Raw genomic sequence first — 22,694 nt, 5'->3', positions numbered from 1 at the left:
ATTTAAGTCAGACATCCTTTTAAAAACTGAAATCTTGTTTATGTATTTAATTTAGGTGATTAAACTACAATGAAGCTTGTGGCTTTCAATAAAACTTGCAGTTCCAGAACTTGTCTGTGGTCTTGATTGATGTCTCTGTTCTAAGAAAGATTTGGCTCAGATGGCCTTTAACAAATTGGGAAAACCAGGGAATGTAATAATTTCATTTAATTTTGGTATTTATGTGTGACAGAGGCTTCTGAAGTGCCCAGCATACAGGTCTTGGGGTGTGGCAATGGTCGGATGATGATGGTGGCTCTTTCTGCCTGTTGTAATTTGACTTGACCAAGTGGATGCCTGAGAGCTTTAACTGAGGACTGTATTCTGCCAAGTATTATTTCCATCAGCTTTTGCTATTTATAAATATGCAAGATAAAAAATTAGAAATAATTTTCTAGTGCAAGTGCTGTGTTTTTGCATTTGTTTTCAGTTCTCGAGTTGATACCTGTAGGTTAAATTAAAAGTGCAAATTGTGACCTGGGAGATCTCAGTGCCTCAAATTTGCCTGCTAATCCATTAGATTAGCAGCACGTTACTTCATTGGCAGACCTTGCCTTGTTTTGAATATTTTTTATTGCCATTGAGAACATTTGAGATTGGTGCCTAGCCTTTGAAAGAGTGGATTCCTTGCTGACCATGTGCAGATGCCTTAATCTGCACCTCCCTGCCTGGGTGCAGTTGGACACTCTGGAGCTCTGTCCTGTGTCAGTGTGACAGGGTAGTGGAGGAGGTGTGGGGTGATGTGTCACTTGGCTAAAAGCAAGTGCTGTAAGCAGCTGAAGCTGTGTTGCCTGGGAGTTTTGGAGTGATGATCTGGATGAGTGAACGTGTCAGATTTCAGCTGTTTATTCTCTAAAATTTTTTTTTTTTTAGATAGTTGCAAGTAAACAAGAAGTATTTCCACCACACCCCCTTCTGTTTTCTGTGCTGTTTTTTTGAGCTTTCTTTTATTTCACTTCCTGGTGGGTAGATGGCAAGTTCTCTGGCAGATTTACCTATTAAAGTGCTGGTGTATTTTCTCCTGAGAAAGCGAGTGTTGTGGATTCTACTCTTGGCAAGTATATATTCTTTTACTTTTCTTAATATCCTCCATTTCTGGTGTGTCTTCTAGTGTTTCCATGAATACAGTTCTACATCTGTCAGCTGGGTACGTTGCATTAACAGATTTTTGTTTCTTCTTTTCACCTGGGGTCTTGAAAAACAGATGCTCCAAAACTGACTGATTAGGTACCAACACTTTTGGAGAAATAAAACAATTATCTGATCTGAAAAAGCATCTGCATAGCTTTACATTATGCAAGCTCTACTTTGGTTGATAATCATGTTGGATAGGTTTTGATTTCTGCCTGTTGCTGATGGTTTTTGTTTGCTTCTGAAGTAAGAGTAACCTGTAGCACTTCACAGCTGCAGATAATTTAATTCCAAGTCCTTCACCAAGGTCAGTGGGATTTTTTTATGCTTTGTATAATATTGAGCATTTATTTTTCTTAGTCAAAACTTACTGCATGTGATATGTAAGATTGTAAGGCATCTTAATATTATTTGCTTACAGAAGAAACTGTTTATTTAGTTTTTACTGTATTGATAAAACTTGGAAGCTGCTTTTTAATTGTGCAGTCAGAAACATGTTCTTTAAAAAGATGAAAAATATGTTTTTTGTAGACAAGTTGTATTTGTCGATTCCAATTCCTAGTTTCGTCTTCGTACGGAAGTTTACCAATTCAGTTATTTCATGACTTTTCAGTGGGGTTTTTTATTAGTGCAGCTCTTGGTTTTAGTTCTGTGTGTTCTTTTTGTGAAGGGAATCCAGTGTATGTGTGAGTTACTGAGTGCTCCTAGTGTGCTGGGACATGTGTTGTGCTGTTCTTCAATGCTGGGACTTTGCTAATAGCAGGTCAGAATGGTTTGCACCTCTTAAGTCATCAATGTGGAAAAAATACCAAATAAGATGTAATGAAAAAATGGGTTCAGCTCTGGTGCAGATAGGAAAGGGATGGCTTAAATATTCGAGCAGTAACAAGTCAAATGCCAAGTTTGGAACACGATAATTCAGCCAGGCTCACATTTGTGACAGCTCTGCAGAGGTGAAGAATGCTTCTTGAGGAGGAGTTTTTTTCTTTCCTCTTCTCAGCGACAGCTTCAGTGCTCCCCTGGGTCGGGGGGCGGGGAGCTCTTCCCAGCAGCTGCACAGAAACCTGTAAGTGCAAGGATGGCCCAGATTCGATGCTGGAGCTTCAGGCAGAGTTCTGCTCTGTGCTAGCACTTGGTCCATGTGACGCTGTTTGACCGGATAAAGGCTCTCAATCATGTGCTGATGTGTGACACTAAATGAATATTCTCTGTGTAGCTAATAGAAGTGTTTCTCCTGCTAAAAAAAATAAGTCCCTCCTATATTAGAAATGATTTTGTTCTCCAACATGGTCCCTTAGAGCAGAAATTCTAATGTCAAAACGAAACCTGGTCAATATATCAGGACCATACTGCAGACATTTTACAGTTTGGTGCTTAACCTTTGGGTGACTAAAATTAAAAGTGTTACAATAATTTTCTTCTGTAAAAATGTGGTATTCTGTATCTTTCTGTCAGTGTATTATTTGATAAATGCTGGTGTGCTCTGCAGAGTAATTAAGGGAGGACTCTGAATAATGAGCTAGTTTAAAGCATCATCTGCTCAAAATCCAGGCACACCTCTACCTTTGCCTCTCCTTGTTCTCTTGGAATGCTTATAGCAGATCTTTGTTGTGGGTAAGCTGGTACCTGCTGGTAGTTCTGTCTGGTTTCCAGCTGTTCCCACCAATGGAAAGTGAAGATCAGTGAAGTATGAACCATCTCACAGAATTTCTGTTTAAGAGGAGCAGTGTCAGGATCTGCTTCTACATTGCAGCAAACATGCAATTGCAGCAAAAGTAGGTCTGTGAGAACTTTCACCTACCCCCTGTGGATATGGTTGCACTAGAGAAGCAACAGTCCAGGATTTTTATGTGGGCTAGCTGCCTAAATATTTACCAAAGGTCTGTATGATTCCCCCTGCCTTCAACGTCAGCTGAAGCTTGTTGTGATTACACCCTTACTGATAAGTGTTTGAGTTAGGCTTTCCTCTGTGCTTAGGAAAAGAAAAGGATTAATGCATATTCCTCCAGCAGACTACAGATAACCTCTTTTGACCTTGGTGATCAAGTCTATTCCCCTTTTATCTTTGCATTCTCCAAGGCACCAATCTGAAGCCATGGAATATATGATCCTGTGTTGGTCTAGAGGCTGCTTTTAGAAGAGTTTGTCTTCCTTACCCCATTATGCTGACATTCTCTGCAGTGGTGTCCTCTTGTAGTATGACATATTAAAGCATTGTAACAGGATGATGAAATATTTTTAAGGTGTGCTCCATTAATTTTGACAACTCAGATTTGTTTGTGTTTTTTATATGCCAGTGTGTGTATTTCTAGACATGTCAATATATATGTAGAGACAATATGTGGGATTTTTTAATATGTCACTGTCTTTTATGGAGAACATCTGCTCTGAAATTGTTACAACAATATGCAGTGATGCTTATTTAAAATGTGTTCTAGTAGTTACTGTGTATCCAGGCAGTTTAATAAACCAGTAAAAGATTTCAAATATAGTTGAATAGCCTACCCAGTTAATGATACTTAGTGTTTGGAGTTTCATCAATCTTAACATGTCACATATTATAGACTATAATTGTGTGACCTTTTCCTTAAATTTTCATAGCAAAGGACTATGACAAAGCCATTAGCTTTGGAGTCTTGAATCTGAAAAATTCATAATATAGATAACATAAATGCAGGGCTTGCGTGTGTGTGTTAAAATAGTAAATGGGTTAAAGTAGCACAGGCATACTTTGTACTGTGTTGGCATAGTTTTCCCCTTCAGATGGTAGTTTGGAATGTGAAGCCTCTTCCTATAAGTGCTGGAGCAGAGCTAAACTCTAATGTCACTTACAGGAGAAATTTAATACAAGCAGCTTGTGCAGAACTGACCTGCTGCCATGGTAGCATGTAATATATTTAGCATGCATGTGTCTAGTAACCATGTGATCTTATACAAGTGAATAAAACAGAGAAGCTCTCAAAAGTTAACATTTCTCTGAATGTTTTCAGAGTTCTGTTCATTAAATAAAATGTTATCAAACTATTTAAAGAGACTCAGTTTATAACTGGGATGTAACCAGCTCAGAATTTGGAATGCTGCAGCAATGTCTCTGCATATCAGTGTGAGAGAGATAGAATTCCAAAGTAATTAGATTTTTCTAATCCACATAATTTTTGGAGTGTTTTATTTGTTTTTTTTTTTTTTTTTTTTTCGCTGTTACTGTTCAGTTTTCTGCTGCAATGATGACCAAAGATTAAATTTTAAATGAAATCTGAAAATAGCAGTCTGATCTTCAGGTACTTACTCTTTAAGAAAATCCACAATTGTAAATTTTGGCAGTGCTGTGATATTGTCAGACTGCCTTGGTATCATCTGTGCTTAAAAGCTAAAGTGTCACTTACGTGCCTTCTGCAGATTTACCAGGACACCATTTGGGAGATGATAAGCAGGGAAGAGTGGCACACATAAGTCCTCTATCAAGACAACATTAAAAAGTGGATAATCTCTTTAATGGAATATTATCTCGCTTATGCAAAATCCCAATAAAATTTAGTTTTTTCCCTGATGATTTGTTGCAGAAAGTGTGATGTTGATGTTGGTTTACAGTTTAGGGGTTTTTGATGTCTTGTGCTGAGCAGAGAGTGAGGTGATTTGCTCATCATCCCCTGTTTTGTTGCACAATCCCATTTTCCCTGTGGTAGCAGCATGGCTCTTGCACAGCAGCTGTGGGACCAGGTGAGCAGAAATGTCCTGGGGTGGATCCACGCAGCAGAGTGGAGCTTTAATACTGAATGTGGGACATGATTTCTGCTAACACATGGCTCAAAGATTTCCTTAGTCTCAGGCTTGCATGATTGTGTTCCTTAAGCTGGAGGATTCAAGTGGGTTCTGAATGCTTTGGGAGCTCCTTTCCTTCCCAGGTTGGGTGGCCCCACGTCCTGCCAGTGAGGCTTGCCTGAAAGCAGAGGAGTGAAGGATTCCACCTTCCCCAGCTGTGATTTTAACATACCTCTTCTAACTATCATCTTTTTCCATGTCTTCCTGTTGAGAAGTCCGTGTAGGCACTTTCTTCAGAGTAATTGGTTGTTGGATTTTGGGTTTTTATTGTATTCTAGATGCACTGTCATTATGGACCAGTGAACTCCTTCAAAGATTGAAGATAATTTCTTTTGATTTCTGTAGCTTTGGTAGATACTGCGTTTGCAGAAGAATTGCAAGGGAGCGCAGTAGATTTTATGTACTTCAAGGATGCACATAGTAAAGTAGCATTAAAATGTCTTAAACATAGTAGAGAACTGAAATTGTAAAATTTATTCCAGAAAGCATCCGTTATGTACCTTAGCATATATCCTGTTTCTAGCCCTGGAGGGTGTAGGTGTGTTGGAAGCTATGGTGGGTCTTTCTAAGTGGTTAAAAATACCAATAATGTTCCTGCACAAGCTCCTGAGTTAATGCCATATGAAAACAACAAGGTCCCTTTAGAGTTCCCTTTTTTTTTTTTCCATAGCAACCTGGATCTGAGACACTGCAGAACCAGCAGTGCAAACTCAGACCTCTAGCAAAAGCTGCAGCATCTTTCTAATGGGTTAGCGTTATTGACAAATATTTCTTTGGTTTCATGATATACTTTTCCTTTCCCCATGGCGGTTCTAAATAAATTTTTTACAAGAACTAAGTCTTGTGCTTAATTGATTTAATTTTCAGAAGTCCAAAGAATATCATGTGCATCCTTGAAAGACCTTCCCTTAAGGTGAAATCCTCAAATGTGGATGAAAATCAGTTTCTTTTTAATGCCTGCTTGAATCTAGTAAATTGAAAACTCCAGGTTTGTGTCTTTGTTCTGTGCTATGTGGCATCAAATTAGATAAAATGTCACAGACAAACTTATTGTTAATTCTTTCTGCTGCTGTCCTGTATCACACTTCTGCTTTTGAGGACCTGCTCTTCCCTTTGCTGCCTTTCTTCCAGCTGTGCATGGTGAGCATTTTCCCTGAAGGAACTGGACTCGTTCAAAAAAGAACACAAGAGCATCACTCCTCTGTATGGGAATTTTAATGGGATATTACCATCCTCTTCAGGAATATTGTGGCTTCTCTTCCACCTAGGCAAGGACACCTGTTTGACTGAGAGGAGATTTTTGAATCAGAGAATTCACTAAATGCACTAAATAATTCTTCCTTTCCATGCCCAAGCTGACATCTTGCAGCTAATGCAGATGGAAAGATTTGGCAGCAGTAGGGTGTGAGAGCAGAAGTCTTGGTTTACTCTGTTTAAACCAAAGCTCAGTGCTGCTTTAAATGCTGTTATTCCTGTGCAATGGATCTGGTTCATGCATGCAGATCTCTTCCCGAACTGTGCAGTGATGGTGGCCTTAAGATTTTATGTGGTGCTGTTTCTGTTGTGGAATACTAAAGGGTTTGTGTTATTTCGGGTAAGTGAAGCTTACAAAGGGGAGTGCCTGCCACCTCTAAAGGCTTGCTGAGGTTGTTAATCAGATATTACCATCAAAATGAAGTACATTCAGTAGTAGACAAAGAGGAAGGAAACCTACCAGAAGCTAGAAGGAAGAATCTCCACAAGTGTTGGTTGATGTAACATGTTAAGAGTGGTGTCTGCTTGAAGTACAGGGTAAGCTTGTTTTGATTCCTATCTTCCTTTGAAAGTAGGCAAATGTTTATAGTGTGGAGGATGTCTCCACCCCTCCCTCCGTGAAGCTGTGTGCTGGAGAAAATGATGACACTGGATGTTGGTGAATTCTTACAAATCTAAACATAGCCCATAATCATAGGTGTGTCTGTGCAGGGGTAAAAGTGTATGAGCTCCAGATAAAATCATAAGATCGAGTTTTGAGAACTAGGTCCAACTCAGTGCTCAGCCTTCTGGGTTATACTAAGAAGTCTTTGTTTCAAATCTCAGTTTAAAAATCTGTTAACTTGGCAGCAGGATGGAGTCTGCTAAAAAACCAACTAGCAATCTGTAGTTCGTCTGAATGCAGGGAGTGAATTGCTGGAAAGATCCCTTTCTCCCAGTGGGAAGACAGAATTTTGTAGTCACAGTGTTTTGTTTTCAATTTTCTTTAAGCAAGTCTGAATGCATTTCCTTGCAGCTTCTGTAATCCTGCCTCAAAGTAGAGGATATGAGGTGAGAATTGAGGGAAAAGTAGAACTTAGTCATCAATGCAGTTTCCTAATTAAAATCCACTTCACTAATTCCAATTCTCATGAGCTGTCAGGAGTATCTTGTATTTTGGCATATGGCTGTTCCAGTGTTTGCTCTGAGTTGGCTGTTCAGTTTTTATTAAACAATGTGTGGCCTCATGTGCAAGACTTGCAAAGCATCACCAAAGAGCAGGACAGGATGGAACTGGATGCTGGAAGTTTCTTGCAGTAGGATTTGTAGCCAGTTAAAACTTTGCTTTGTATCTGTGTTGTAGTGAGGAGATTCAGGTTCTCTGGGTGGTGTAGAAAAGCAGGTATGTTCAAAGCTACACCAGCACTGGAGGGGAAAACACATTTTCAATACAGACCAGAGCAGCAATAAGGGAGCTGAAGAGGCCCTGGGTGTGCTGTCCCTTGCAGGCTGGGTCTTTGCTGAGGCAGGTGAAATTGGAGAGCAGAGCACTGCTATCTGCTGTTTGCCAGCTTGCTGTCAATATTTATTGCTTCAGCTGCTGCAAGGCCTTCAGTCAGCATGTGAGAGAGAAATGCTTTACTGTCCTGAAGGCCCAGAGTACTCAACAATGAAGTTTTTTTTAAGAGGAGTTAGGGTTTCTTGCAGGTGCAGGAGTGCTTCTCAGCAGGTTCTTGAAAGCTGTGTATAAACGGTGTCAGTTTGCTGTGGTTTACTTTTTGTCCATATAACTCCATTTAATCATGTTTGCAGGTTTGTTACGTAGAATGAGTAAAATGAGATAATGCAAAATAATTAAGTTAGCATCTGATTCTAGTATACAGAATCCACTTTAATAAGTGTATTTAATATCTGATATCTGAGTGTTTTTTTCCCCCAGATAAAGAAGTACATAGGGATTTTCAGAAAGACAAAATTCCTTATCATATGAGAAAGGAACAGAAAAGATTGCAGGTGCTTTCATGTGTGCTCTGATGATTCGGGTAGATAAATGAAAATAATTTCTGTGTCTAAATAAGTTTGTCACTTCACATGAGGAGTTCAACACCAGCTCATTTGTCCCAGCTCATGAGTTGACTGAGGTGAGTGAACTGACACATTGCACACTTGGAGCTACCAGGGCTACAGGCAGCATCCAGGTTTTATGGTGGAATGCAACTGCTCTTAACCACAATACACCTTCAAGAAGTCATTCACAACTAACTGCTTTGTATTTGCTTTGCAATTCAAATAAGGCTCCTAAAGGCTCTTAGCTAGGATTCTGTCAGGGATGAAGAAGACAGCTTGGATGGAAGGGACCCAAGCAGTGTGTGGAAATATGCACTGTGCTGTGTATGTTCCCAAGCAGGTTTAAATCAGTGATTCCATGATTAAGTGCTGAGATGTCCACTCTGTCTAATAGTGCAAGAGATCATGCACTCTTCTCTTCTGACATGGTTCAGGGCTGCTTCTTGGTGTTGAATCAGATATTTGAATACATGTTGCTATCTAGCACTTGAATCACATAGCCTTGCTGTGAAGCACTAATGTTACTTAGGGTCAAACAACTTAATTTTTCCATTTGCAGCAATTGTCAAGAAAGAGCAGATGGTAAAATCTAATTATTTCACCTGTCTTGCAGGTAATAACAAGTAACTGAGTTACTGTAGCAGCCTGAATTTCAATTTCTCAACTAAACCATATTAACTAACTGTGTGTGCTAGTTTCTTGTTAAGGACATGATAGTTTTGAAGTATCTGAAGAGTCAATGTTCTATTATCAGTGTAGTTAAATTGACATTTTTGCAAGAGAATCCAAGTGGTTGGGTTAATCTTAATGGTGTAAGAGTGCCCAGACTACCAGACATCTCCTGCCAAGAAAGAAAAATATTTATAAACAGAATATATTTTGAATAATATTCTTGGTAAAAATGGAGTTTACTCCACAGTAAGTTTAGGTGTTGGGGTATGGATCCTAATGTACTAAACTTCTGGTTTTAATGGCTTGCCCTTTACTTAATTAGGACAGTCTTAGCTCGTGATTGATTTTAAGAATATGGATATCCAAATGGAGGGCAGTAACACTGTTAGGATGAAGTACTTGTACTTAGATCAATAAAATGTTTTGGGCTGTAAGGAATTTCACTCTAGGTTGCTTTTAAAAGTGGCTGCTGACACTGGAGAGGTCATGGGAGTCAGGCAGTTTCTTCCCTGTGGTGCCCAGCACCATTTTCCTCAGTTCCTTGATGCTGCCTAAGTTCTCTCTGTACATAATCCTTTTGCAGATTATCACAGTTGAGGTGTAGCTGAGTGGATTCATCTCACTTGTATGTTGTTGCATTATTTGCTACCTGTCTGCCTTGGATTCTGAAATGTTTAGATTACAAAGAAACTGTCTCCATGCATGTCTGGAGAGGACATGCTCTGTGATCTGCTGTAGCTCCCCCATCAACAACAACTGTGATTTATTTTTATTTAAATATGATGGGACTATTTGCTTAAAACAGTGCAGAGACAGGAATAATCCTTTGAAATGTGATTTTAATATCTTAGCAATACTAAGTATATATAGTATATACTTAGTATAGCTTTTAAAAATTTTTATTTAGAAATTTGAACTGGTGGTGTATCTGAATTTTAAAAGCAGAGATTGATTTTTGAACAAAGACTGTGGCAGCCACGGAGTAAGAAACTTGCCACTAATCTTTGTTAGAAACACGTAGGCGTCTTTATGGTTTGCTGAGTGTCTTTCTGAGGCATGCAGGCTGCTTGAAGCATTATGTTGTCGTGTCTGTCTGGTTTATAATTGTTGCACTTCAACAATATGACTGCATGCTGTCATTTAATCAGACATCGAATAAATTATCAAGAAAGCTTTCCGGATAATTGTTCAGTGATTTAAAGCTTCTTATAGATCATTGATGTGTGTTCTCTCTTGTATTTCTTCTTGGGTTTCCTGTCCTATTTCCTTTGAAGGGGGGGTACCTGTGACATGCAATCCTTGGGAAGACTGGAAGTGTGTAGTTGCTAAGAAAGAGAAATGGTCTGGAGACTGCCTGTCACAGCAGGTAAAAAAAGCCCTAGCAAAAAACCAACACAGATGGGAGTTGTGCAAGAAGCTTGGAGCCTGTGGCTTGTGCAGAGCATGAAGAGCAGCTGATCTATAACATCAGGAAGAGGCAGATAACTGAGGATGAGCCAAACCTTGGGAAGATGTTTCCCAAGTACAGAACGGGAGCGTACAGCGCTCTGCGTCACAAAGCCACTGTTGACTGAAGCCAACTTGGAAGCCAGAACCCATCTTGCAAGGGCACAGTGTGCAAGGAAGAATCTTGTTTATAATCCTTCTATTTTCCATTCTCTCATCTACTCACATTTGTCCCTTGCTGGGAACTTCAATACGATCTGGCTTTGTTAGGTTTGAAGCCTGACTTGAGGAAGCTCTCTGTAGGATATAAGGTATAAGCAAAGCCACAGAATGCTGTGGCTGCCTTTGGATCCCATTACATTCCTGGAGTCAGCTGTAAATGTTTTTGATTGCTGTAATGTTTGTTCAGGAACATGTGTTGAAGTGGCTGTCCTGCTGTTTGTTGTATTACCTCAACAGTTTGTACTTTGCAGGCACAGGGGACAGTTCCCCCTTCGTAAAAGGTAACAAAGAATTACTAGAAGTTTACTCACTAGTTAGTGTTCACACGTCATGGAGTTCTAGAACTCTTGCTGCATGTCCAAAAAATCAGTTCATTGAAGTACCAAATTGGTACAATTTTCTACAATAGGGAAAATTTGTGTTAAATAAGATTATCTCATAATTTATGTTCTGGTTTTGGTGGGTTTTTTTTCCAGTAGAAGAAAGTAAAAGACAGACAGAAATGCCTTTTATTTACACCTTTTTTAAGGGAGAAATCTGCTGTGGTTTCTGCTCTACCTTGGGAAAACTGTACCAGTTATGCACCAGTCAGTTTGAATGTACTGAGCACAGACACTGCTTTACCTGACTGCAGAATTGCTGCTTTGGCATTTGCTACAAGGAAAGTGAAGTGCAGCCTGCAGAATTTGAATGCCATTTTAAAGAGAATATTTGAAGGATAAGAGTAATAGATCTCATAACATTGCCCTACAGTATGTGCTGTGTTCTGAGTATTTTTTCTGTCTGTCTTAATTTCTATACATTTCAAGTCTTATGTCAGGATGCTGCTTGGTTTAGCTCAGTTGGCACCTTGTTTAATTTTGAATGCATGTTCAGTTCTTCACATGTAAGTTATTGGTTGAGATTCTAAATGGTTGTAAAATAGTGTTCCCCTTCCAAAACATGCACACAAAAAGCTTCAGTACTCCTCAGAAGGGATGATCTACTTAAATCATGTTCTCAGAGACAAAAGGAAGAACAGTGCTCTGTGTGGGTAGGGATTTCTGTATAGAAATGCCAGGAACCTGAATTTGAGTTTAGTTTGGCATATTGTTGCTTATGTTTAAAATGCTCCACCCACTGAATTCAGCCTGGCATGACCATGTTAAAAAAAGGAACAGAGCAAACCTTTAAATTAATTATCTACAAAAGGAGGAAAACTATTAGTGACCACACAGAAATTATTAGAACAAAAAAAAAAAAAAAAAAAAAAAAAAAAAAAAAAGTGATGCTGCTTATCTGGAATTTCACAGAAATCTGACCAGGTGAATCTAGGACTTTGCAGCTGAATTCTGTGAATTCTGTTCCAGGAACTGTGAAACATGTCCTGTCTGTGTACAGTGAGTAGCTCTGGGGATGGCAATGCTTTGTGTGCTCTGCTGATTGCAGTAGAGATAAACAGAGATGTGACAAGTGGGGCAGAGCCATTGTGAGAACTCGGAGATAATGAGCTACACCTTTGCCAGATGCATGTTGCTATGCAAAATAAGATTATCTGTATTCTCTGATCTATTGATAAAGTTAAATTGAGATGGGAGAAGTAATGAGCCAAGGTAGCAGTAATTAAAGCTTGAGTGTCACTGCTGTAACTGATGAAATATGAAGACTTCTGGAAAGAGATTTCATAATATTTTTTCTTAAAGCCATGACTTAACGGTATGTTAAGTGTTATCTAAAGATGCATCAGTGAGCCTGAAAAAGATTAATGAAGTATAAAGATGTTGCAAAACCAGAAAGTTCCATTCTGGTTGGTAAATATATTAATAGGAAACTGAACAGTACTGTATATGTATTTCATTCTCTCTTATTGTAAGATGAATAAAAATATGAGAATTGATCTTGTAATTGATCACACTGTTAGTTGTTTGTTGTTTAGTTAATGACCAGTGCTATGTGAAGGTGTCTTGTTCAGCTGACTCATTATTAGGGTGCTTTTAAACCATGAAATTTATTTTCCCTGCTGAGAAGAGCAGCAAGGTTTTGGTGATCCCCAATCCAAGACAAATCTAAAAAATACATTTCACAGGGTTTTGTCTCCTGTACAAAGGAGTGCTGTTTTGTGGCAGCTTTTTCTTGTGGGTCCAGTGGTGTATAATTTAAAGCCATCTCTGGCAGATGTGTCCTTATCAGCATTTTGGAAGGTTCCTCTGGTGGCTCCCTTCGTTTGAGCCCGAGAGGAGTTGTAATAACACAAACGTGGCTCTGTGCCATTTTTTGGCCACATGGTAGTTAAGTTCCACAGCCATTACAAATTCCTGATAAGAGTGAGGCAAATGCTTTTGATCTTGAAAAACATTTAATGTGTTTTATATGTGTATTTTGCTTCAGGAAAGAAACCTTCCTTCAGTGGCTTATAATGTACAGATTCTGTGGGGTTAAAAGCTGGGTTTAAATGCTTTGAGTTGCACTTTGAGCTTGTCATTGTGAAAGGTGTCAAACATCAGTTTTACACTAATTAAATACCTGCAAATGCTCTTCTGTTATGGAGCAGTCATATCCAAGCTTAAGTTTAGGTTTCTGCATCTAATTCATTAATTTTCCAACAGCTATAAAGGGAAAAAAAGGGGAGAATTTATCTGATCAAAAGTTCTAAAATTGTGATCAAACTGACACAGTTGTTGTAAAAGCTCTGGTTCATTCACTAGGAAATCAGCCCTTGTGGCCTCAGCTTTTACATATTGGGGTTTGTTTTGTTAACAGTGTTCCGAATCATCTTTGTTTGTGGCTATTTTTGTATACCGTGGAAAAGGCACTTCTTTCAGCAAATTACATGATAAATTAGGAGCAAGTTTCTTGAGAAACTCTCTGGAGCATGTTTTCCAGACAGCTATTCAGTCATGCAGTTATTTTCTTAATCTGTTTGTAGAAGTCTGGCAGCAGAATTCTTGTGATTACTTAATATTTTATATTCTGCTTGTATCTAAAATTGGATTTTAATCCAGTATTGAAAGTTTAGTTCTCTTTGTGGTCTTTTTCCACTGTTAGCTCAGCAGTTTCCAATTTTCTAACTATGTTCTAATGTATTTTTGAGAATGCAAGGATAAATTAATTTAGAAAATACCAAAGTTATGGATGGGAATAATAAAATAGAATTTAGTGTTACTTGAAAAGATGTAGTAAATATGTATATAGCTTGATAATGGCTGCTTTGGTTCTAATGAGTATAAATTGTAAATACTCAGAACAGGGTGATAGAGGTTTTTTGGACTGGAGAGTAGGCCAAGAAAAAGTGTATAGTCAGAATATTGAGTATTATTAAATCTTAACCCATTTAATTGAAAGTAACTAACCAGAGCAGAATTCCTGGCTGTCCCTGATCCTGGACAAGGCCACATTTGTCACATTGTCTAGGAGTGCATGTGCTGTCACAGGTGATGCTGATGGTTCTGGAAAACTGGTCCGTCAGGTCAGGAAAATCTAACTTGAAAGTGCATTCTAGGAGTAATAAAACTTGTTTTTAAAACAGACATTTGAATCTTAGTTCATTTTTGATACAGTTCAGACTTGTGTAATTCTGTGTGCAAGAAAATGGAGTTCTTCCACTTCATCTTAGGCAGGACTGAGCGCGTGGAGGAAATGGCAGAAAGGGCCTTTTCCAGAAACTGTAGATTTAAGTAGCACTTGTAAGGATATTTTTTGAAAATACTTCATGATCTTTTCTAATGTCTTCAAAACATAATTTGAAAAGCTCTGTTACTTACAAACTAGGAGCTCAAAAATAGATTTTGGTGTGGAAGCTGAGGACCGTGTTTAGCTGCAAAACTCCACAAATCTTAAAAGTACAATTTATTTAAATTGTCTTGTACCAGAGATGTGTGTTATTCTTCCCAGCTGAAAGAAACAAGTATTTTATGATGCATAAAACCAGAATATCAATAAAGAATTGTTTATGGCTTCCTGTTTTTTACATTGTCTCACTTAAAAAAAAAAAAAAGTAATTTTGGCGAAGGGTTATATTATTGTTTTATAACAATGCTTGTGTATCACTTGGTGGCAGAGGACCTTGAAGCTGTGAGGCCACTCTCATTTACTGTGAGGCTCTGCTTGGATGGAGAAGAATGGCTTCTAAACTCAGGATGGAAAAAAGATTTATTTCCTAAGATTGTGGTGCAGCAAGTAGGGAGAGAGAAATGACAGCATGTACCCTTGTTTTGGAATGGGAGCCGTGTGATTGTTTAACAATTGTATCTGACATTACTACAGCAATGTATGGTGACAGGGCTGTAGAAGTGGGGCCGGAGGAAACTGCTTTGGTTCTGGTTTTGCACACCTCTGCAAAAACCCCAGCGAGGATCTGAGTGTGCTCTCTGTTAAGTGCAGACATAAAGGTATGTAAAAATCCCTTTGCTGGGAATTTTAATTTTCAAATTTAGCTTCCAGGTGGTAGCAGTGAGTTTTGGAGCAGGGCTGGTGGAATGTCTAGAGCACAGAGATGTCATCCTGTGGACCTCCACATGTGTGAGTGCAGTCATATCTGAGTGAACATATTTTGTGTAATTAGTATGGGATTTAGAAAAAAAGATGTTTGCAGTTGTGTACTTACTTTATATGGTTTGTATCTCTTTGAAGTTCTGAAGAAGAAAATGTTCTTCTTTCTCACTTCTGGACAGTGAAATGGAGTCTGAGAATCATGTTTGGCTGTGTTCCACACAGCCCTTTAACCTTTAGATAAATTACTTTGGTGAGGACATTCTTTGACTCCTTTTTTTTCCCCTAGCTACTTCTACTCAGCACAGGGAGAGAGGACACTGACATTTGTCCATTATTAATACTGTAGAAAAATGAGATACTCTGTATTATCTGCCTTGTGGGTGTGCAACAGCCAACACGTGCTGGGGCTCATCTCTGTGTTGCTGTGAATGGGAATTTTTATTTTCTGCTGATGTGAGTGTGCAAAATGTCAGAATTACCAGCAACTCTGCAGTTCAGCTGTGATCAGTCTGTGCTCACCAGTTCATGCTGAGGGGCCATATCTACAAAAATACCTGCACAGGCTCCTTTAAGACTAGAAAAAGACCTATTAATCTTGGTTCAGTAAAAATTACTCTCTGCTATTTAGTAAGCCAGAGCCAAGGCTTGTGTAAGATGCATCTCTGCAGATCTGTGTTTTCATGCAAATGATCTGACGTCAGGACACTCATTCCTTTGTGTGCATTGCAGTAAATGAGCCGTGAGGAGACGGGGACTGTCAGATGTAACCTGTAACCATGGTGGTGAAATGCAAGTTTCAAGAAAACAGAGTCAGAGGGAAATAAAAGGAAATTAAATGGAAGGAGTATGATTCTGACACAGTTTTTCCTAACCTGTTCTGCCAGGAGGCTTCCAGACCTTGTGCAGTTCTGCACAGATATAATGTGTTTCCACTGAACCCTTGAAAGAATCTTTTTAAATAGGTCAAATACAGTTTCCTTGCTTTAAAGTTACATCTCTCTCAACAATCTGTGAAACTGAAAGCAATCTTGACAACAAACTCAGATAATCTCCTGAAGATGTACAGTTGTGAGGGTATGTTTCTACATGTGGTTCTGTTGTCTGTCAGTAATTAGTGTTCTGTTTTCACATGTTTTGGGGAAAGGAATAAATTCAGAAAATTTGGAATAATTTACTTTTAAACAAATTGGCTATTACCTGGACAAGACAAATATAATTTTTCTTGCCTTTATTGCAAGCTGACATTATTTTCTGTTTGAAGCTTATCATGAAGCATGTGGGATTTTTTTCCTCCTTTTTCTCTTCTTACTCTAATTATTTTGTTTAATAGTTGCCTGAAGATGCCTTCTTTAAGACAAACTTATTTTTGCTTCTGTGTGCCCATGCAAGTAATGTGAAGCAGATTTGGTGGCTGTGATTGGATTCTATCACTTAAGGAAGTAGAACTTTACCTTCATCAAGGTTACTTTGTGTTAGTTTCATATTTAGTCTCAGATGTAAATATGCTTTCATCTTCATATGTATATCAGCAGGTTTGCCTTTATTTGGGCAAAAGTTGATAATCTAGATGAAATGGCTTTGTGAATTAAGAACTTCACCTAATATATGTTTGTAATGCAGCTGTGATTTAGCAAAATGAAAACTTTGTTAGTTACATTTCTGATGGAACCCGATCTTGGACCCAGTTTGATATCTTATCTTACACAGTTTTGTTGCTAGTCAGGATAGAAAATAAAACCACATGTGACATAATCAAGGATGAGTAAAAGGAGAGGTCATTCTTCTCATTAGAAATGTAAGGTGCTTTTGTCACTTGCCATTGGCATGTTCTGAGCATGCATGGAAAATGCCTTTTTACTGCACAGTTTTCTCTGATTTTGCAGCTGTGTTAAGGTCCTTTCTGCCCTAAGCTCAAGCCAAACTTCTGTTTCAGTTCTGAGCTTTGAAAATCACCTTGAGTGGGACTTCAGAATGACAGGGATGCTGCATCCCGGAGCTGGGCTGCTTTTGGAAAAGGGGAGGTTCTGGTGTCCATAGCAACCTGTGGGAGAGGGAGGAGAGCCCGGCCCCGGGCTGGGCACACATACAGATAGGAACTGGGAATTTCTAAGTGATGCAAGTGTTGGAGGTTGAAGAAAGTCTGAGATGAGAGGGAACAGTGAACTCTGATAAATGGGAATAGCTTGAGGTTTTTATGCTGTATAGAGCATAAGCGTTGTACAAGACCTGAAATGACACCCCAAAGCTGGAACAGTGTTGGTGAAAATGACTGTTTCCCATTTCCCTTTGTGTGACAGTGTGCAGAGCAGATAACAGTGTTTCCCTGCTACTGTGCCTTCCATTAGCTCATACAAAACATTTGTGCATCTCTTATTTTGTGTTCTTTAGTATATATAGTGTATAATCTCCCATCATATTTATCTTCCTCTCTCTCCCTTTTCCCCAGAGTTCCTTATTTTATTCACTGCAGAGACTTGCTTTTGAGTATGTGTTGCAGGAGGCAGAAAGACTCCAGAAGTTCCTGATTCAAAAAACACTTAATATGTGGTTTATATTTTTATTATTCTATTCCTGTGTTCTTCCTTGACCATCCTAGTGATATCTGCTAGTAGCCACAGATAAAATGCTGCACAAGGTGGATCTTTGGCCTCGTGTGGTGGCCATTTCTGTGTACTGGTGGTGATGGGGAAGGGGTTTAAAAGCAGAGGAAGGTCTCTGATAATTCTGTATTCAGAGAACTGTTCCCATAATACATGAGAGGTTTAAAAAATGAAGCCACACATGAAGGAGAAAACAAATTTTAAGAGCTGGTTAGAGATCCTTTGATTAGGTATGTTCAAGGGATGCAACCAGATTTTTCCAGAACTAAATTTAATGTGTGATCATAGCATGAGCTGAGAATTTTTTTTTAAACAAAAGTGGGATAAATCAATATGCCAACTGTTGTTTCCCTGGAAGATATTCCCTGGGTGCTGTTGGTTGTATAGAGGCTGCTTCATCTGGTCTTCACTGTCTATTAATTACCTTCTTAGCAGCACCTTGGAAGAAATTTTTTTTCATGAGGAAAACAAAAGCAGTGCAGTGTTGATGGATGTTTTCAAATGCTTGGCTTTATAGACAGTGTTTAGTGCATATCCTTTAACCAGTGGACATCATACTGTGTAAGTGTTGTTTTAATTTAAATTTCATTAAATAGTATTTCTAAATACTCTTGGGTGTTTTGTGATGTTTTTTTAAAGCAGTCCTTTGTTGCTGTCAGGTAAATAGAAAATGACGTCCCTTCATTTTGTGATGTTCCTCCACCTCTGTTGTTTTCCTCCCAAGAACATCATGTCTGTTTCCTCGGTGTAAATTGAATGTATTGTGAAGTGTAGCCTGTGACTAATCGCCTCTTGCTGTCTCTGCTCATTAACTGTCTGATGGTGATGTGGTTGCACCACTTTCTACACATGGCCTCAAGGATATGGCATGGTGACACCCAGATGAAAATATGCAAGGTTTTACTTCAGAAGATGTTTTGGGTTGGGAAGTTAGAGAGGTTATCAGCTAATACTGGGGTTGGTTTTACCTCCTTGAATGAGTATTAGGTGATAATAAGATAAATAAATTGTACCTAATTCATGTTTATACATTCTAGTATGTCCTTCATGTTCTAGAAGCCATTTAATTTAATTTTTTCCTCCAGTTTTCTTCAATTAATGCTGTCCTAGAATTCAAGCTGTATATCTGCATTATGGCTTAGCAATTTTTTACTGAAAATACATTTGAAGTTTGTTAAATATCAGGTAGTTCAGTGCAGATTTAAATGTGGTGGCACACTGGCTTTTCAAGTTTCCTGCACATTTCTCTTTGTGAACAATATAACAATGAAACAGGTGCTGGGCTGCAAATGGGTATTGGCAGATGTGGCACTTACAGGTTATTGGAGAGAGAGGAACTGTGTCAGGTCTCAGGTCTTCCTTGGTGTCATGGTAACCATGAAATACTTTTGTTGCAAAACTGTTTTCTCTGGTCTCTTTTAAGTAGAGAGATTCCCTCTTTCCTCTCCCTTTTGTTTCCCAATGGAACCCCAAGAACTGGCTCACAAAAGCAGATGTAATTTAGCTTAGGAACAGAAACTTGATATTCTCATGGCTTTGTTTTGTTATTTTTGTGATAATTTTACAAAAGAAAACAGGCAACACAAACTGTTCCTTTATAAGGATTTTCTAAAATATTGAATGGAGTTTACCAAAACTTGTAAATGTGTGAAACCTCAGATAACTAAAGGCCTGAAGCTTAGAGTGATAAGCAACACCCCTTTGACAACTGTATTTTTGAGGCATTCAGTTGGAAGTGTGTGAAATTATTGGTCATTTTAAATCTGTAGTCTGTAGGTAGAATGCAGCAAACCAGTGGGAGTTTAATTAGAAGACAGTGTGTAGTATAATACTTTACTAATGAAAACACTTGATTTCTCACAGAAATTTCATGATGCACATGTTTTTTGGCTCTACGGGTTTTTAATGATACTTCCTTTTTGGTAATTTGTACATTAATAATTTCAATTTTTTTTTAGGTGCTTATAAGAAGAAGTAGGAACCGTTTCTCAAGCTGAAGACAAAGTAAAAGAAAACTGTATCATGTGTTAGAACACTGAAGAGGGACATTTCTTGGATTAGTTTATTTCTGGATTGCTAAACAAAAGAAAGAAGAGGCGAAAATGGGGAGAAAGAAAATACAGATCACGAGAATAATGGATGAACGGAATAGGCAGGTGAGAAACAAGAAGTCTGCATGAACAGGTCCATCAGTAATCTTAAAAATTAATGGAAAGTTTGAATACATTCATCCTAATTCACTATTATAAAGTGGAGCTTTGTCTTCATATATCCACAGATGCCATTGGCAGAATTTGAATAAGAAACCTCAATGATTTTCTGACTGTTTGAGGAAAAAAAATTATTTATAAGTAATAACTCTTACTACTTAAAATTTAAAATTGCTGTTCCTATTTAAATGGTACCGTACTGTGCTAGCAGTAGAGTGGTGTTTTTAGAATGGTGCTTTTGCTAGCAGTGGAGGGGTGTTTTTAAACAGACACATGATCTGATAACTACTAGGAACACTGAGGCAGAGAAAGGATGAGAAATTCGGGAAGGATCTAGTAAAGGTATTTTCTGTAGCACTTTGACAGAGGAGTTTGAGGTATCTGTAGGTAGGTAGTAACCTCAGTCTTTTGAATACAGTAACAAATTCTGTTAACATTGTATTTAAAAGCATCGATTCATATTTCTTGTAAGAGCTGTTTGCTACAACAGTCTTTGAAAATTGTCAGTCAGAAGGGAAGAGTGCTCAAAATGACTGTTTCAGGGAAAGCTGCTCACTTGGCTGCTTGTGCCCTAACAGAGAGGTGCCCTGTGAACTTGAAAAGTACCAAAAGTTGATGACTCTTGCACTAATGTTTCCTCTTAATTTCTGAATTGCTACATGAGATGCAAAATAAAATTTTAATTGGATACTGAAATATATAGTGGGATAACTGGAAGCTGTCACGTTTAAGGCAAATTATTACAGCAAAGGTCTTTAAGAGCAGTTCTGGTGGCTGGGGCCAAATGTGTTGCTGGGCCGACGTCTTTTGTCCAGTGATGGTCATGAGCAAATACATGTGGGCTGGAGATGCACATGTACATGACCCTGTAATCCTCTTCCAGCTTTTAACTATTCTTAGCTCAGGGATTTCCTGAGCTGGATGTGGTTTCCGTATATTTAGTAACCATTAATGGGTTTTTTTGTTTGTTTTCCCCACCCCCCCACCAGGGAAGTTGTTCAGTTATCCTTTGAGCCCTTATAATGTTGCAGCATTTACAACATCTTTTGTGTAGAATTTCCAGGTCTATTGCCTGTTGTTTCAAGAAACACAGTTTTATTTGCCCTTTGTCGTGGTCCTGCCAATTATTTAGCTCTTGTATGGAAGAGCCAACAGTGACTCCTTATCTAGAGTCTGTCCACAATTGCTTATTTTCTCTTAAAGTAAGTTTTTTCAGGCTATAGCTACCTTGCTTGCTTAGTTGTTTTAATACATAATTTGTTTCATATCTCTTGCTCCTTTTCCCTGAACCTTCTGGAGTATTACTCCATTACTTTTGATGGCCAAGGGACCCAGAATTCAGGGTGCAAAATATGGACTTGTATAGTGGTGTGCTGCTGTTTTGTTCTGTTGCCTTCCTGCTGTTTGATTTCCTTTTTTAACTTCTGAGCAGCAGCTTGACGTTGGGGTAGTGTCAGAATTCCATGGGACTCTCTTGCTGACACATCAGCTCAGAGCCCATTGTTTTGTTGATGAAATCAAGATTGTTTTTCTCCCTGTATCACTTTAAAGCAGTGTAAACTCTGAGAAGTCTATATATAGCAAGAAAAGTATTATTGGAGTTTGGGAGAAAGCCAAGTATTGTGTTTGAACAGCTTTAATCACCCAGTGACTTTATGTTTGATGTAGATAAATGTCTTAAGTACACGTAGTAAAAGTAGATGAATTAATGACTTCAGTTCTTTTCAGATCTTGCTCTACAACGTAAAGCACATGGAAGAGATGGAAATTGATCCCGCTTATTCCTTTTTTTAAATGAATCTGGATTAAGTTGGGCAGCTTTGGTTTTGTTCAGCTTGAGAAACAAATAGTGTTACACTTTCTACCCTGACTTTGGTGAGGGATTTTTTTCTTTTTTCCAGGAGAAATTGTTTGGTTTTTTTTTTTTTTTCTTTTGAATCCCCATCCCATTGTTCAGATTGAAACAATGGAGAGGAAGAGAATCAGTGCATTTGTATAAAATTTGAGACCACTTACACCATTGCTGTGACTGAAGCAAAATAGGGAGATCAAATTCTAGTTTTATTTCTGGCAGGTTTTTGGCTAGCACCTTTTTGGGCTACTTAGTGATGAGGAAGAGGATTTAAGCTCTAACTTAAAAGTAGAATTAGGCTTGCCTTATCCCTTTTCTGTGAAAACTCAGGTGAAAACACACTGCATCTTATTCTTAAAAGGTTTTAGAAAGATTAAATAGTTTTTGTTAGTGGAATATTACTGTTTATATGTAGATGTATCAATGGCCTTCATCCCCATTGGTGTCCTCTGGTTTTGGTAGCCAGGATATGGAATTTCAACACGTCAGAATGCCTTGATGCACTGGGCATTTATAAGGCATTTATTTGGGGATTTTTTTTTCATTGATCCAGATAAGGAGGGCATTCGGGGTTTGTTCTGAGCTGAAAGTGTAGTTCAGTTGTGTCCTGTCAGTTTTCTATGGCATGTCTAGCTGGTAAGTAGATCACTCATGGACATGCCTGTGATGTCCTGGTTGGGTGTTTAGTTTGAGATTTAGATTTTCTTTGTTTGCAAATATAAGTAGAATGGGACAGAGCTTTGCCTGCAAAGCAGGTTCATATAACTTGTGTGGGAAGAAAAACTAGTGTTTTGTCAGAAGCATCTTATTTCTGATGGGATTGTATGTGAGCTCAAAACAGAATATATAGACCATTCCTCCGGGGGATTATGATTGTCATGAGACTGTCATTGTATTATTAATTAAGCAGCTTTATCTTCTTGAATGAGCTGT

General features: G+C 38.4%; 1 protein-coding gene across 5 annotated transcripts in view; it reads left to right on the top strand.

Annotated features, from left to right (window-relative positions):
• MEF2A (myocyte enhancer factor 2A) overlaps nt 1–22,694 on the top strand; it is an 80,848-nt gene that overhangs the window by 13,590 nt on the left and 44,564 nt on the right. For all 5 annotated transcript variants that reach the window (XM_041469193.1, XM_041469191.1, XM_041469194.1 and 2 more), the window contains exon 2: nt 19,658–19,855. In XM_041469193.1, the coding sequence (XP_041325127.1) occupies nt 19,802–19,855 (54 nt within the window). In that variant the 5' untranslated portion in view covers nt 19,658–19,801. The remainder of the gene's footprint in view (nt 1–19,657; nt 19,856–22,694) is intronic.

The sequence above is a fragment of the Pyrgilauda ruficollis genome, unplaced genomic scaffold (genome assembly GCF_017590135.1).
Source record: "Pyrgilauda ruficollis isolate IOZ18807 unplaced genomic scaffold, ASM1759013v1 scaffold23, whole genome shotgun sequence".
NCBI lineage: Eukaryota > Metazoa > Chordata > Aves > Passeriformes > Passeridae > Pyrgilauda > Pyrgilauda ruficollis.
The sequence above is the reverse complement of the archived record's forward strand: the minus strand, read 5'-3'. Positions and strand labels throughout refer to the sequence as shown.